Consider the following 12,745-nt stretch of genomic DNA (forward strand, 5'->3'; position numbering starts at 1 on the left):
GAACAAAATTATTATGTTTTGCTTTTGAAATAATTTGAAGAAAATAACGCTCTGAAAGTATTTCCCATGCATTCTGTCCTCCGTTCTGTTGAAAATAAATTTCAGTGAACAGTTGATTTTCATCCCTTGCTTTCCCATAGAATTTCTATAAGTTGTTATTTTAATAAGTTCACTGTATATTGAAGATTTTTCCATATGTGTAATTGTTAGCCAGTATTGAAACCATCAAATTCTTGCAGTGCAGAAGGAGGCCATTTGACACATCAAGTCTGTACCTACCCTTTGAAAGGGTACCCTACCCAGACCCACTTACCCGACTTATCCCCACAACCCCATCTAACCTGCACGTCCCTGGACATAAGGGGCAATTTTAGCATGGCCAATCCACCTACCTTGCACATCTTTAGACTGTGGGAGGAAACCAGAGGAAACCAACGCAGAAACTGGGAGAAAGTGCAAACGCCACACAGGCAATCACCCAAGGCCAGAATTGAACCCGGGTCTCTGGCACTTTGAGGCAGCAGTGCCACCCACTAGAACAATTAATTACCATTGATGATGGTTCATCGTAAATAGTAAAGGCATATCAAAACCTGGACTAGCAACATTATAAAAGTACTTCATTGTTACTTTCAGCCACAGCCAAACAGCAAATATAAAACCAGCATGTGCCGAGATCTTCGACAACAAGGAGGTTGCCCTCGTGGAGCTAATTGTACCTTTGCTCACTCCCAAGAAGAGTTGGAAAAGTATGTACTTCTAATTACTTGTGTCTTTTATATGATGTCTTTGAATTCTCCATTGTGAAAAATAAGTCTATTTTCTCATGTCTGTAGTAAAATTCCTACATCGGTGAAAAATACTGGTGGTGCGAAACACAACTTTCCACTTTGCGCCTAATTGATTCAAATACTTTCAGGTTAAATCTAGAATGCTTGATGGATTTATAGTAGCTCCAAAATGTAATTCTTCAAAGTGAGAAATGCTGTCTTTTCTACACTAATATGGGCAATTACATTTCCTGCACCAGCCACTCTTTTATCAACTCTGAAGGAAATTGGGAATTTAATTGTCCCCTCCACATGGAGAATTAGAATACAAGGGCATAGGAGAATTACGCCCACAAACTCATTCTAAATAGCTGCTGCCTGGCCTGAGCATTTCTAGCATTTACTCTTTTAATTAACTTTGCTATTATTTCCACGGTCACATTTAGCACAGTGGGTGTGGTATACATGTTCAACTTGAGAGCATTACCTAACTATTCATTTGTTTTGACAGTTGATCAAAAAAGTAATCATTTGTGTCCTTGATAACAGGTATCGGATGAGGAATAAGAAGATTAATGCTACTGTCAGGCCCTTTCCTCTGCCCCAAGCTCTTCAGAACAAAGTTGGAATCACTAATATAATCACAACTTCTGGAGGAAATGTCTCTGTGACAGGATCCACTGAAACCACTGTGAAAATGGTGCAGACGCCAAATGGAATCATTAGTCCAGAAAGTAGTATGCCACAATTAATACCACGCTGTGCAGATACCTCAGCTGCTTTAGAAAACGCTAAGAAAATTGGACAAAACTGTCTCAGTACATCTGGATCACTATCTGGTTCACCACCAGAAAAGTAAGATGCATCTTTTCCTTTTGCTTACAATTTTGTTATGCTGCGACCACTTCTAATCACTTTTTGCATCTGCTTCGATACCTCAGACTTGTTTCAAGTTGGCATACATGCTAACCATCTGTGTTTAAAATCAACAGTTAATGTTTCAACACGTGCCAATTAAGTTTCTCAAGACAATCATCCCTTTTTTGTATCAGATCAGTTAAAACGTTGGCTTGCAGGCTTGTCAAAACTAGTCAGATATTACTTTGTCCTACTGGTTGCGAACAAACCTGAGGTTTATCAATTGATATTGTCTAAGAGTTGTAGTTACAAGGTGTGTGTATGTGTGTGCGTGGTTCCTGCAGGTGGAATGCGTTGTCTGTCTGGAATGTTCAATGTAAGTGTTACAAGGGATTCCATTAAGTCACATGTTGCAATTCGATTGGATTTCTGAAAGAGGAATTGGACCCTTTAAAATTGTATTGAAATCTGCGCAACTATTTTTATTTTCTTATAAAAAAATTTGAATCCTTCCAGGAGAAAATATTTCCGGCTTGAATAGATGAATTCTTTACCTACTAATGTTAATTTTCTGGGGGCAGCCTTTGATGCTTTCTGTGTTGGCATATATGTACAGGATTTTAGCAACCAGATTGATGAGATGCCTTCAATATACCGGGCGGAATTCTCCGCTCCCGGGAAAAATCGGGAAGGCCGTCGTGAACTCGGCCGAGTTTCACGACGGCCTCGGAGGCCGCTCCTCTCACCTTATTCACCGAGAATGACGGGACGGCGGCGCCTATGTGACATCAGCCGCGCATGCGCAGGTTGGCCGGCTCCAACCCGCGCATGCGTGGATGACGTCACGATGGCTGACGGCTCAAACCCACGCATGCGCGGTGGCTGTCTTCCCCTCCGCTGCCCCGCAAGACGTGGCAGCTTGATCTTGCGGGGCGGCGGAGGGGATAGAGTGCGTCACTTTGAGACGCCGGCCTGACGATCGGTGGGCACCGATCGCGAGCCAGTCCCCTCCCAAGCACGGCCGTGGTGCTCACTCCCCTCTCCGCCCCCCACAAGCTTCAAACGGACCGTTGCCGCCCATGTTCACGACGGCAGCGACTGGTGTGGTTGCCTCCGTCGTGAACCGGTCGCGAACGGCAGGCCGCTCGGCCCATCCGGGTCGGAGAATCGCCGGTCGCCGTGAAAAACGGCGAGCGGCGAGTCTTCCGAGCGGGGGGTGGGAGAATCGCGGGGGGCGCCGGGGGGGCGTGAAATGAGTCACCCGGACCTCCCACGATTCTCCCACCCGGCGTGTGGAGCGGAGAATCGCGCTCACCAGCTTCCATCTTTGACCAGAATATCTCCCTATTGTCTTTCAAAGAAAAGTCCATGGAATCACTTGGAACCTATTTATAAAAAATATATATTTTAATTGAGTAAAATTTTGCAAAGGGTACATCACAATTTTTTTCACACTAGCTAAATGAAATTGCATTTTTCTATCAAAGGTCTAATTTTTTTCCCCCAGTAAAATTGGTTCACCTCCCAAGACAATTCTCAACCAAGTGCTCTCTACCCCAGCTGTAATATCATCACATATTGGGCCAGATGCAACGTCATTACCGTCTTCAAAATCTGGGTCAAGAGTGTCAGTGTACCCATCCCAGCAACCTGATGTGTATTATCAGGACCCCAGGACACCAGTTGCATATGAACTAACTGCTTATCATCAACCAGGTAAGACACAACTAAAACAATAGCAATTTTTAAAAAACTGTACAAGCATAAGCCATTCAATGCTTTTTAAACTGGGATGATTCTTTGCCAGAGCACAACTAATCCCACAGCTTTGTAGCTTTGTTCCCTCCCTCTAATACATAATCTTCCTCTGTTTCAAATATTTAACCATGTTTTCCTTAATAATCTTCAGTGTCATGTTCACCAAGAAATTACTCCTAATATTTTTCTTCACTCCCATCTCTGTAATCTTCTCAGCCCCACAACCCACAGACATATGTGTTCTAAGTCTGGCCTCTTGAGCATCCTCATTTTTAATTGCTCCACCATTTGTGACTGCGCCTTCATTCTCCTAGGCCCTAAGCTTGGAATTTCTTCCCTGCACCTCTCTGCCTCACAACTTTAGTGTCCTCATTTAAGGCACTCCTTTAAAACCTTCCTCTTTGACCAAGCTTTCGTCATCTGACTTAATATCTACTTATGTGGCTCAGTGTCAAATTTTGTTCTATAGTGCTCCTATGATGTGCCTTGGGACATTTATACATCATCGGCATTGTATAAGTTGTTGTAAATACATAGAAATTGTGCTGCACTTTCAACCTAATCAGAATGTACAATTTGCTCAAGCAGTTTGAGTGAATGGGTTATGCTAGCATTGTTTAATGATATGACTATATGATTTTTTTTAAATTAATGTTTTTAATAAAAGCTGGGTTCTTTCTGCAGGAATTTTATTTTTATCATGAAGTTTACATTTTAGGTTATTTAAATGAACTTTTGCTTCTGAATTTTATGCAGGAGGGTTTCATCCTCCACATCCTGGTCTACCTTCTGGTGTGTCTCCTTGCCTTCCTCGCTACGTACGGCCCAGCAGCATGCCGGAATCACCGCTTCCACCCACTATGCCATACACTGACCACTACAATGCATATTCACCTCGGGATCGTCTAGCATCTTCTCCTTACCCATCAGCACCTCCCCAACAGTATGGTTCAGTCCCAGCAGTGCATTCTGGAATGTATGCACCAGTCTATGATAGCAGGCGCATGTGGAGGCCACAAATGTATCCACGGGATGATGTCATGCGGAGTAATTCTTTACCTCCAATGGATATGGTACCTTCATCTGCCTACCATCCACCACCAAGGGAAAGATACAGCTCACTTGATGGGTATTATTCTATGGCTGGGCAACCAGCAAATGAACAAAGAAACGTCACCATGCAGCGGGTAAAGTAAAACATTAGGATATTGCTTTTCTCTGTTTCTTGATTTTAAGTTTTTCACATTTTTGCTTATCAATGATACATTCTTTATTGTTATAATAGCGATTGCATTATATAGAATTTCATTAGGATTTCAGTTGCTGTTTGCCTCAGGCATTTGATGCACTTGCTTCAATTTCCTTTTTCGGATTTTCCTCACATTGTTTCCCCTTCTGTTTACCACCTAATCAATATATGGTCCTAATCAATATTTATACCACAACAGTACCAGTAAAACACATTAATTGGTCAATTATTTAATTGCTTGGCCTTGCTATGCAGAACCTGATTGCATTCATCCGATAACAACAGCAATTATACTTCAAAATATAATTAAATCTCTAAAGTTATTTCCTTGGTGCTATGTAAATGCAAATTCATTTGTGCTTTAATCTGTCCCACAGTTGTGACCTTGAGAGAGACCATTAACTTTTTAAAAATAAATTTGAACTCCCCAGTTTTTAACTGAGAATTGTACCACAAGATTTAATGTTTGAAGCAATAACTTTTGTACTACTAACTTTTTTTTTAATAAATTTAGATTACCCAATTATTTTTTCCAATTAAGGGGCAATTTAGTGTGGCCAATCCACCTACTCTGCACATTTTTTTTTTGGGTTGTGGGGGCGAAACCCACGCAGGCACGGGGAGAATGTGCAAAATCCACACAGACAGTGACCCAGAGCCGGGATCGAACCTGGGACCTCAGCGCCGTGAGGCGGTTGTGCTAACCACTTGGCCACCGTGCTGCCCTGTACTACTAACTTAATACTATATATTTTGTCAACACAATGGGCCACTTCGCATTCTGTTTCTAATTCCACCCACATGTTCCCTATATGTTACATGATCTTGAGAGTGCCTTCACTTCTCCTGGAACTAAAACAAGGTATGCCACAGGCTTTAGAAATTCACTTTGACTCTTAGTTTCCCGGTCTGGCATTTTGTGTGTGAAAGATAGAGCAAGCTGTGGAAATCTCTAAGGATTCTACTGATGAACTCCAGGCAGATCTGACAATTTTAATTCCTCATGAATTCGGTTCATTCCAAACTCGGGCCCACTTGCAATTCCTGCTTAGTAACTCCAAATCCGGAACACCATTGGTACCTAATGACCTCTACGCTTGTTCTGGCTGGCAGCAGATACGCAACTTCCTTCTCTGTCTTTCAACCTAGCTATCAGTTTCTGTGAGAAAATGCACAGATAAACCCAACACAAAAGGGTACTTTGCTGCAAAAACTATTTCCATAGCAATATGGCATACCTGGGATGCTCCAGATAGAAATTTAAACTAATTATTTCCAACTTTAAACCTGTCCCTTGACCTGAAATGGATATGGATATTTTAAGATCTTCCCTTGTCTACCCATTGCTTTCAACCCTTTCTTTAATTAGGGGAATTATATGAAAAACTTAAACCCCTTTATGAAGACAGCTGTAGACTTATCTCTACCAGGGAACTCTGAAAGGGGCCATCCATTGATTAATGTTACCCCAATTCGAACTCTTATTCAACAAACACAGGCCATCCTTTGAATTGCAATCACTTTAAGTCAATTTACTAACCTCTCAATCAGTTTTTTGAAACTTATTTATCTTGCATTTAAAAATGCTATTCCCAAACTAAAAGTTGTACACCTAAAACATATGGGGGATAATTTTACGATCCCAACCCCAAACTCGCTGGTGTATTTGAAGCCCACGGGGACATAAGTTGGTTGTCATCCTGCCATCTTCCCGCCCTTCCCTGACTTTCCCATCATAGGGGGGCAGGTATGGTGTTGGGTAGCGCACCCTTCCTTAGACCTACTGAGGTCTTTAGACCCACTGAGGCCCTTGAGTGGACAATTAACTGCCTTATTCGGCCTCTGCCACAATTTTTCAATCTGCATGGGAGAGCAGAAACATGGCAGGAAGCCCAACAATTTTGACAGCACTGCGATTGGGCAGAGGGGAGTATCTCCTTTTGAGGTTCCCCCCCTCTCCAAATCCCCTCGCCAAATCCCCTGAGGAGTGGGAGTCCCACTTTTCACTAATTAAGGCGCAGTATGTTTTCACTTAGGAAGCCAAATGTCACATTGACAAGGTGCCAATTTTTGGTGGGGTTGGGGGGGAGGCACAACTGCATTTTTTTTTAATGTTAGTTTTGTACTAATTGTGGCATGCTTAACCACACTTGGTTTTTTTTTAAGCTGATGAGGCTTTATAGTTTACAATATATATTTAATAAGTGTTATCTCCATTAATAGAAAGCTTACTGTTTTGTAACTTGTATTGGGCTAATCACAGCGCAAGTCAAATTATATTGGGTCATGTATGATTGGGTCTAATTATGTAGAGTGTCAGACTGGAAGTAACAGCAATGCAGTAAGATAAACTGACAATTTCCATAAGCAAAACTTGGGTTTCTTTTAATATTTATAGTAATTCAAATAGTCACTTCTGTAAGGAATCTCGTGGATTAAACCTGAAACCTTGGTCCTTATGACTCAATATATTGCACTGTATTTGTCTATTTCAGATAGGGATGAAAAGATTTTATACTTTTATTTGGATTTAAAAACTGCAGCTTCTTATTAAAGATTCCAAAGTATTTGTGAATGTACAAGTAATAAGTATTAGCTAATGTTTACTATTTTGAAGTTCAGAATTTGTCATCCCTTCCTTCATAGGATGCGTACAGCCGAATGCAGCAACCAGGCTTTGATGACCTGTTGAGACGGAAACCAGACCAATGGACAAACTATTCCTCTCAGAAACCACCCCTAGTCTCTTCTGCTTTGCCCACAGTAGCCCAGCCCTCTGCACCTCCTTCCCCTTTGTTCAGTCAAGACTTCAGCTCAGAGGTATGCAATCAAATTGGAGTTTGCATTTGTAGTTTTAAAAATAATGATTATAGTGATTATCCACTGTTAGCAGGAATATATAGCCTATAATACCTTTTTGAAAGATGAGTTTATAGATCCATACATTTTTTCCCACTAATTTAAAAGGCCCCTGATTCTCCTAATGGTTTAGTACAAAGTTTTACTGTCCACTATGAAGCTAGGCCATAAAGACCTAAATGTTCTGGTTATATTTCTGGGGTCTGTGTCAAAACAACTATTTTTATCAACGGGAGTAGTACATGTTGCAATTGCCCATAATATATCTGCATTAGGGAGGATGAAAAAAATGATCCAGGGTTCCTGGTCTTTTTTCCCTATAGAAAATCTTCTAGAAAGTATGGATGTTGAGTGAGCAGATGTTCAGGTTTTGTTGTAATTCACTGAACTAGTGGATTCAGGGTAAGAGAAGTGGTACATGTGTCTATGGTCCCATGCCTCCTGAATACTCAAATATTTATCAATGAAATTATAATAATGATGTGCTTTAGTTAACTGCCTCTTTCAGTACAGTAAAAATCCAGCTTCATTGGCATTCTATGCACTAATGTTGCCTCTTTTATATCATTTGCATCCTTTAAAAACAGCTTTTTGTTAAACAGCAAGGAAATAGTGTGTATAATATGTTAATTTTAGCTATTGTGTTTCTATTGAACATCATGGTCTGCTTGCTATATATCCATTGCTAAGTGTTTATTATAGTCCAGAAACGAGATGCACAACATGCTTTACAAGATCAGGTTACCTTTATTACGTTATCATTTGTGGCATGTCAACAATAGCACCATCTGAGATGTATTCTGATTATAGTGAACTTTTGTTTCCCCATTTTTTGTCACCACTTATGAAATGTGACATTGCTTTGCTTCTCATTTTAATGATTGAAATACCATTACACTTTCTTGTGTTCTATTTGCCGAAAAAGGTTTACAAATTCAAAGCACAAAGTAAATATTTCTCTTATCTCCTCTCCTATCGCCACTTGCTAATGTTTTATCCATTCCGAATGCATGTGGACCCTTGAAAATAACATTGGAGCACCTGTGCATGGAATGAATTTCAATGAAGTTACAACTGCTTTATAAATTCTAATCAGCTATTTTAATAGTAATATCCATTTGTTTATCTTTCAGCAGTTCTCTGAGAATACCAGTGATTTGTGTGTAGGCACTAAATTTGAGGATGAGAGCATATCCCACTATTCTCCATGGTCCTGTGGGACCATCAGCACTTGCATTAGCGCAATGGAGTCTGATCCAAAAGACATCATGGCAACCACCAGTGTGGAGATAATGGTAAGACACACTGAGCTCCCTCAAGGTATTCACTTCTTCTCATAATTGTGCATTGTTTATATTGTATTGTACATTTTAAGACTGCAAGTTAAAAGGGCTCAGTTAGTATTGTTAGAGTGGTATGCTAAAGCACTAATGCACTTAATTTCAAACTAACCACTTCAGAGCAAAGATTCTGTAGTTATGAGAATTTAAGATAAATTTTGCAACTAAAATAAAATAATCCTTATTTTCACCCTTAAATTCTATTGTTTATTTTTCTTCTCTGGCTTGGTTTTCAAAATAAACACAAAGACTGACATGTTTGAAAATTTCATTTAAACAAGTTTTTCCACAGTGATTGATTTTTTTAAACGGTTAATAACATTTACACACAGTCCATAAAATTAAGAATGTTAATTTTGAGATAATTCTACTGCTATTTGAAATCCAATAAAAATGTGCATGTCATGCCTTTTACTGATATATCATTGCTCCTCCCTAAATCTTGGTTCAAGTGTAATGGAGTGACATGCAAGTTATACCTACAAACAAAGATGTTGCTGTTTTGGAGAATTGTTTGCAGCCATGCTTTTCATTTTGTTAAGAAAATCAAATACGTAGCTTCTTTAGTTCGTCAGTCGGGTCTGGTTCCCAATGAACTGCAGGCCAGGAAATGGCTGTTGAGTTTTCTTGCATTCTTCAGGCTCGGGATCAGTCCTTCACACCTGCGCAGAAGAAAAGAAACAGAACAGATGACCCGAGATAGAACGCCATTGTCTTGCAAGTGGCTCAAGGAGCAGAACAATGGAGGAGGGCAGGAAGAAGGTCCTAAGCCAGGGATAAAAGTCAGGGGGTCATAAATAGTTCCTTTAAGTGAAGTTGAAGAAAGGAGCAGTGTAATAAGCTGCAAATTTAAGAAAGGGTTGCAAGGAGCAGACTGGAAGCAAATTGGGCATGAGAGAGGAGTACTGAAGATCTGAGAAGGCAACCAAAAGCTGTTGACTCTGTGCTGTGTGCCATTGGGGCAAAGGCTACCCATTTGGAGCAATGGTGTCCTGCTTGGCACGGTTGAAGATTCTTGATTATTTTTGATATAAAAGTAAATACTATTTTATTGAAAACAACATTTTAACAACAACTTGCATCTTTATTGTGTCCCTAACATAGCTCCCACAGGAGTGCTATCACAGAATAGTTGACACCTAGTCACAAGAAGAAATATCAGGACAGTTGACCAAAAGCTTATTCAAATAGGTCGATTTTATGGAGCATCCTAAAGGAGGAGAGGGAATCTCAGAGCTTGAGGCTCAAAATAACCGAAGGAATGGATGCTAAAAGCAGAGTGATGGAAATCAGAAATATGCACGAGGCAAGGAGTCCAGATAACTCTTGAAGCTTCTTAGGTTAGAAAGATGGAAGATACATTGATGAAACTTGAAGATGATGAGACCTCCCTCTTCAGCATATTCATTAGAATGTTTCAAAAGAAAGACTTTATCAGAAGAAATTGAGTCAGGAAAATATGTACATCCTTCTACTTCCAAAAAATTAAAACCCAAAATTTAAACCATAACATTTTGAACAGACTTAGAAGGATCTACTGTGAAATCCAGTACTTGTGTCATGCAGATTACGAATCCAGATGAAATTTCTGGACTAATTCAAGCAACCGTGCCCCATTGAATGTGGGAATTGTTATGATTCAGAATCTGAATTGGACCAGCCATATAAATACTGCGGCTACAAGAGCAGGTCAGAAGCTAGGAATTCTGAGGCAGGTAACTTGTGTTCTGACTCCCTAAAGCCTGTCTATCATCTTCAAGGCACAAGTTAAAGTTAGGAATGTGATAGAATGTGCTGCACTTGCCTGGATGAGTTCAGCCGCAGTTATATTTAAGAAGCTCAATATGACCATCCAGGTCAAAGAAGCCCATTTGATCAGCACCCCATCCACCACCTGAAACCTTTTTTACTCCCTCCACAAATTTTGCACAGTGACAGCAGTACAAAATGTACTGAAGCAACTCACTAAGGCTCCTTCAAAAGCATCTTTTAAACTTGTGACGTTTACCACTCACCTGCAAGGATAAAGACACCAGGGGCGAAATTCTCCCAACGGGAGACTAAGTGCCGACGCCAGAGTGAAAACCGGAGTGTTTCACTCCGGTGTCGGAGGCCGCTCCTCGCCCCCTATTCTCCGACCCCCAGGGGGCTAGGAACGGCGGCGCGTCAATTACGCGTGCCGGGCCTTGGCGCCGCGTCAAAGCGACGCCGCGTAAATGACGCGGCCGGCAGCGCTTAAATGACGTCACCTGCGCATGCGCAGGTTGGCTGTCGTCCCCGCGGGCGCCCTGCAAGACATGGAGGATTGATCTTGCGGGGCGGCAGAGGAAAAGAGTGCGTCCTTTAGAGACGCCAGCCCGCCGATCGGTGGGCACCGATCGCAGGCTAGACCCCTACTGAGCACCCCCTTGGTGCTCTATTCCCCCCCCCCCCCCCCCCCCCCCCCCCCCGCAGGCTGGACACGCAGCGTTCGCGCGCTGTTCACGCCGGCAGCGGCCAGGTGTGATAGGTGCCGGCGTGAGACGTCGGATTGGGCAGGCCGCTCGGCCCACCCGGGCCGGAGAATCGCCGCTCGCCTTTTGGAAACGGCAAGCGACGATTCTCCAAGCGGCCTGTCGTCAAACGCGGTACGCCGTTTGGATGGGAGAATCGCATGTGGGTGCCAGGGCGGCGTGGCGGGAATCGCCCGGCACTCCCGCGATTCTCCCACCCGGCATGGGGGTCGGAGAATCACGCCCCAGATATGTGGAACCATTATCTGCAAGTTCCCCTCCTAGCCATACACCATGCTGATTTGAAAGAATATTGCCATTCCTTCACTGCCGCTGGGTTAGACACTCCATATAAGGCCTATGGTGTGCTAGCGTTCATTAGCAGAGGGATTGAATTTAAGAGCCCTGAGGTGATGATGCAGCTGTACAAAACCTTGGTAAGGCCACATTTGGAGTACTGTGTGCAGTTCTGGTCCCCTCATTTTAGGAAGGATGTGGAAGCTTTGGAAAAGGTGCAAAGGAGATTTACCAGGATGTTGCCTGGAATGGAGAGTAGGTCTTACGAGGAAAGGTTGAGGGTGCTAGGCCTTTTCTCATTAGAACGGAGAAGGATGAGGGACGACTTGATAGAGGTTTATAAGATGAGCAGGGGAATAGATAGAGTAGACAGTCAGAGACTTTATCCCCGGGTGGAACAAACCATTACAAGGGGACATAAATTTAAGGTAAATGGAGGAAGATATAGGGGGGATGTCAGAGGTAGGTTCTTTACCTAGAGAGTAGTGGGGGCATGGATTGCACTGCCTGTGGAAGTAGTTGAGTCGGAAACATTCGGGATCTTCAAACGGCTATTGGATAGGTACATGGATTATGGTAGAATAATGGAGTGTAGATTAATTTGTTCTTAAGGGCAGCACGGTAGCATTGTGGATAGCACAATTGCTTCACAGCTCCATGGTCCCAGGTTCGATTTCGGCTTGGGTCACTGTCTGTGTGGAGTCTGCACATCCTCCCAGTGTGTGCATGGGTTTCCTCCGGGTGCTCCGGTTTCCTCCCACAGTCCAAAGATGTGCAGGTTGGGTGGATTGGCCATGATAAATTGCCCTTAGTGTCCAAAATTCTATGATCTATGATTAATCTCGGACAAAAGTTCGGCACAACATTGTGGGCCAAAGGGCCTGTTCTGTGCTGTATTTCTCTATGTATCTTGTAGGCATATCTACACCAAATGGACTCGGCAGTTAAAAAAGGTGGCTCAGTGCTAACCTTCTCAAGGGCAGTTCGTGGGGAGTGTTATTAACATGGGAACATGCAGTGAATTTTGGCAGGAGTGGCTGACCTTCTCTCTCTCCCGTGGTCAATCCAGACCATTACGCTAAATGTGTGATCCTCATGATAACTGGCTGAAATCAAGTAACG

General features: G+C 42.3%; 1 protein-coding gene across 8 annotated transcripts in view; it reads left to right on the forward strand.

Moving 5' to 3' along the window:
- rc3h2 (ring finger and CCCH-type domains 2) overlaps positions 1 to 12,745 on the forward strand; it is a 142,534-nt gene that overhangs the window by 94,429 nt on the left and 35,360 nt on the right. For 6 of the 8 annotated variants that reach the window (XR_005458519.1, XM_038782222.1, XM_038782228.1 and 3 more), the window contains 6 exons: positions 637 to 749; positions 1,320 to 1,625; positions 3,136 to 3,344; positions 4,143 to 4,573; positions 7,282 to 7,455; positions 8,628 to 8,789. Coding sequence is in view for 7 of the 8 variants with exons in the window: in XM_038782222.1 (XP_038638150.1) it covers positions 637 to 749; positions 1,320 to 1,625; positions 3,136 to 3,344; positions 4,143 to 4,573; positions 7,282 to 7,455; positions 8,628 to 8,789 (1,395 nt within the window). In the remaining variant the exon portion in view is untranslated. The remainder of the gene's footprint in view (positions 1 to 636; positions 750 to 1,319; positions 1,626 to 3,135; positions 3,345 to 4,142; positions 4,574 to 7,281; positions 7,456 to 8,627; positions 8,790 to 12,745) is intronic. The other 2 variants (XM_038782225.1, XM_038782229.1) reach the window with 1 other exon arrangement.

The sequence above is a fragment of the Scyliorhinus canicula genome, chromosome 21 (assembly GCF_902713615.1).
Source record: "Scyliorhinus canicula chromosome 21, sScyCan1.1, whole genome shotgun sequence".
Taxonomy (NCBI): Eukaryota; Metazoa; Chordata; class Chondrichthyes; order Carcharhiniformes; family Scyliorhinidae; genus Scyliorhinus; species Scyliorhinus canicula.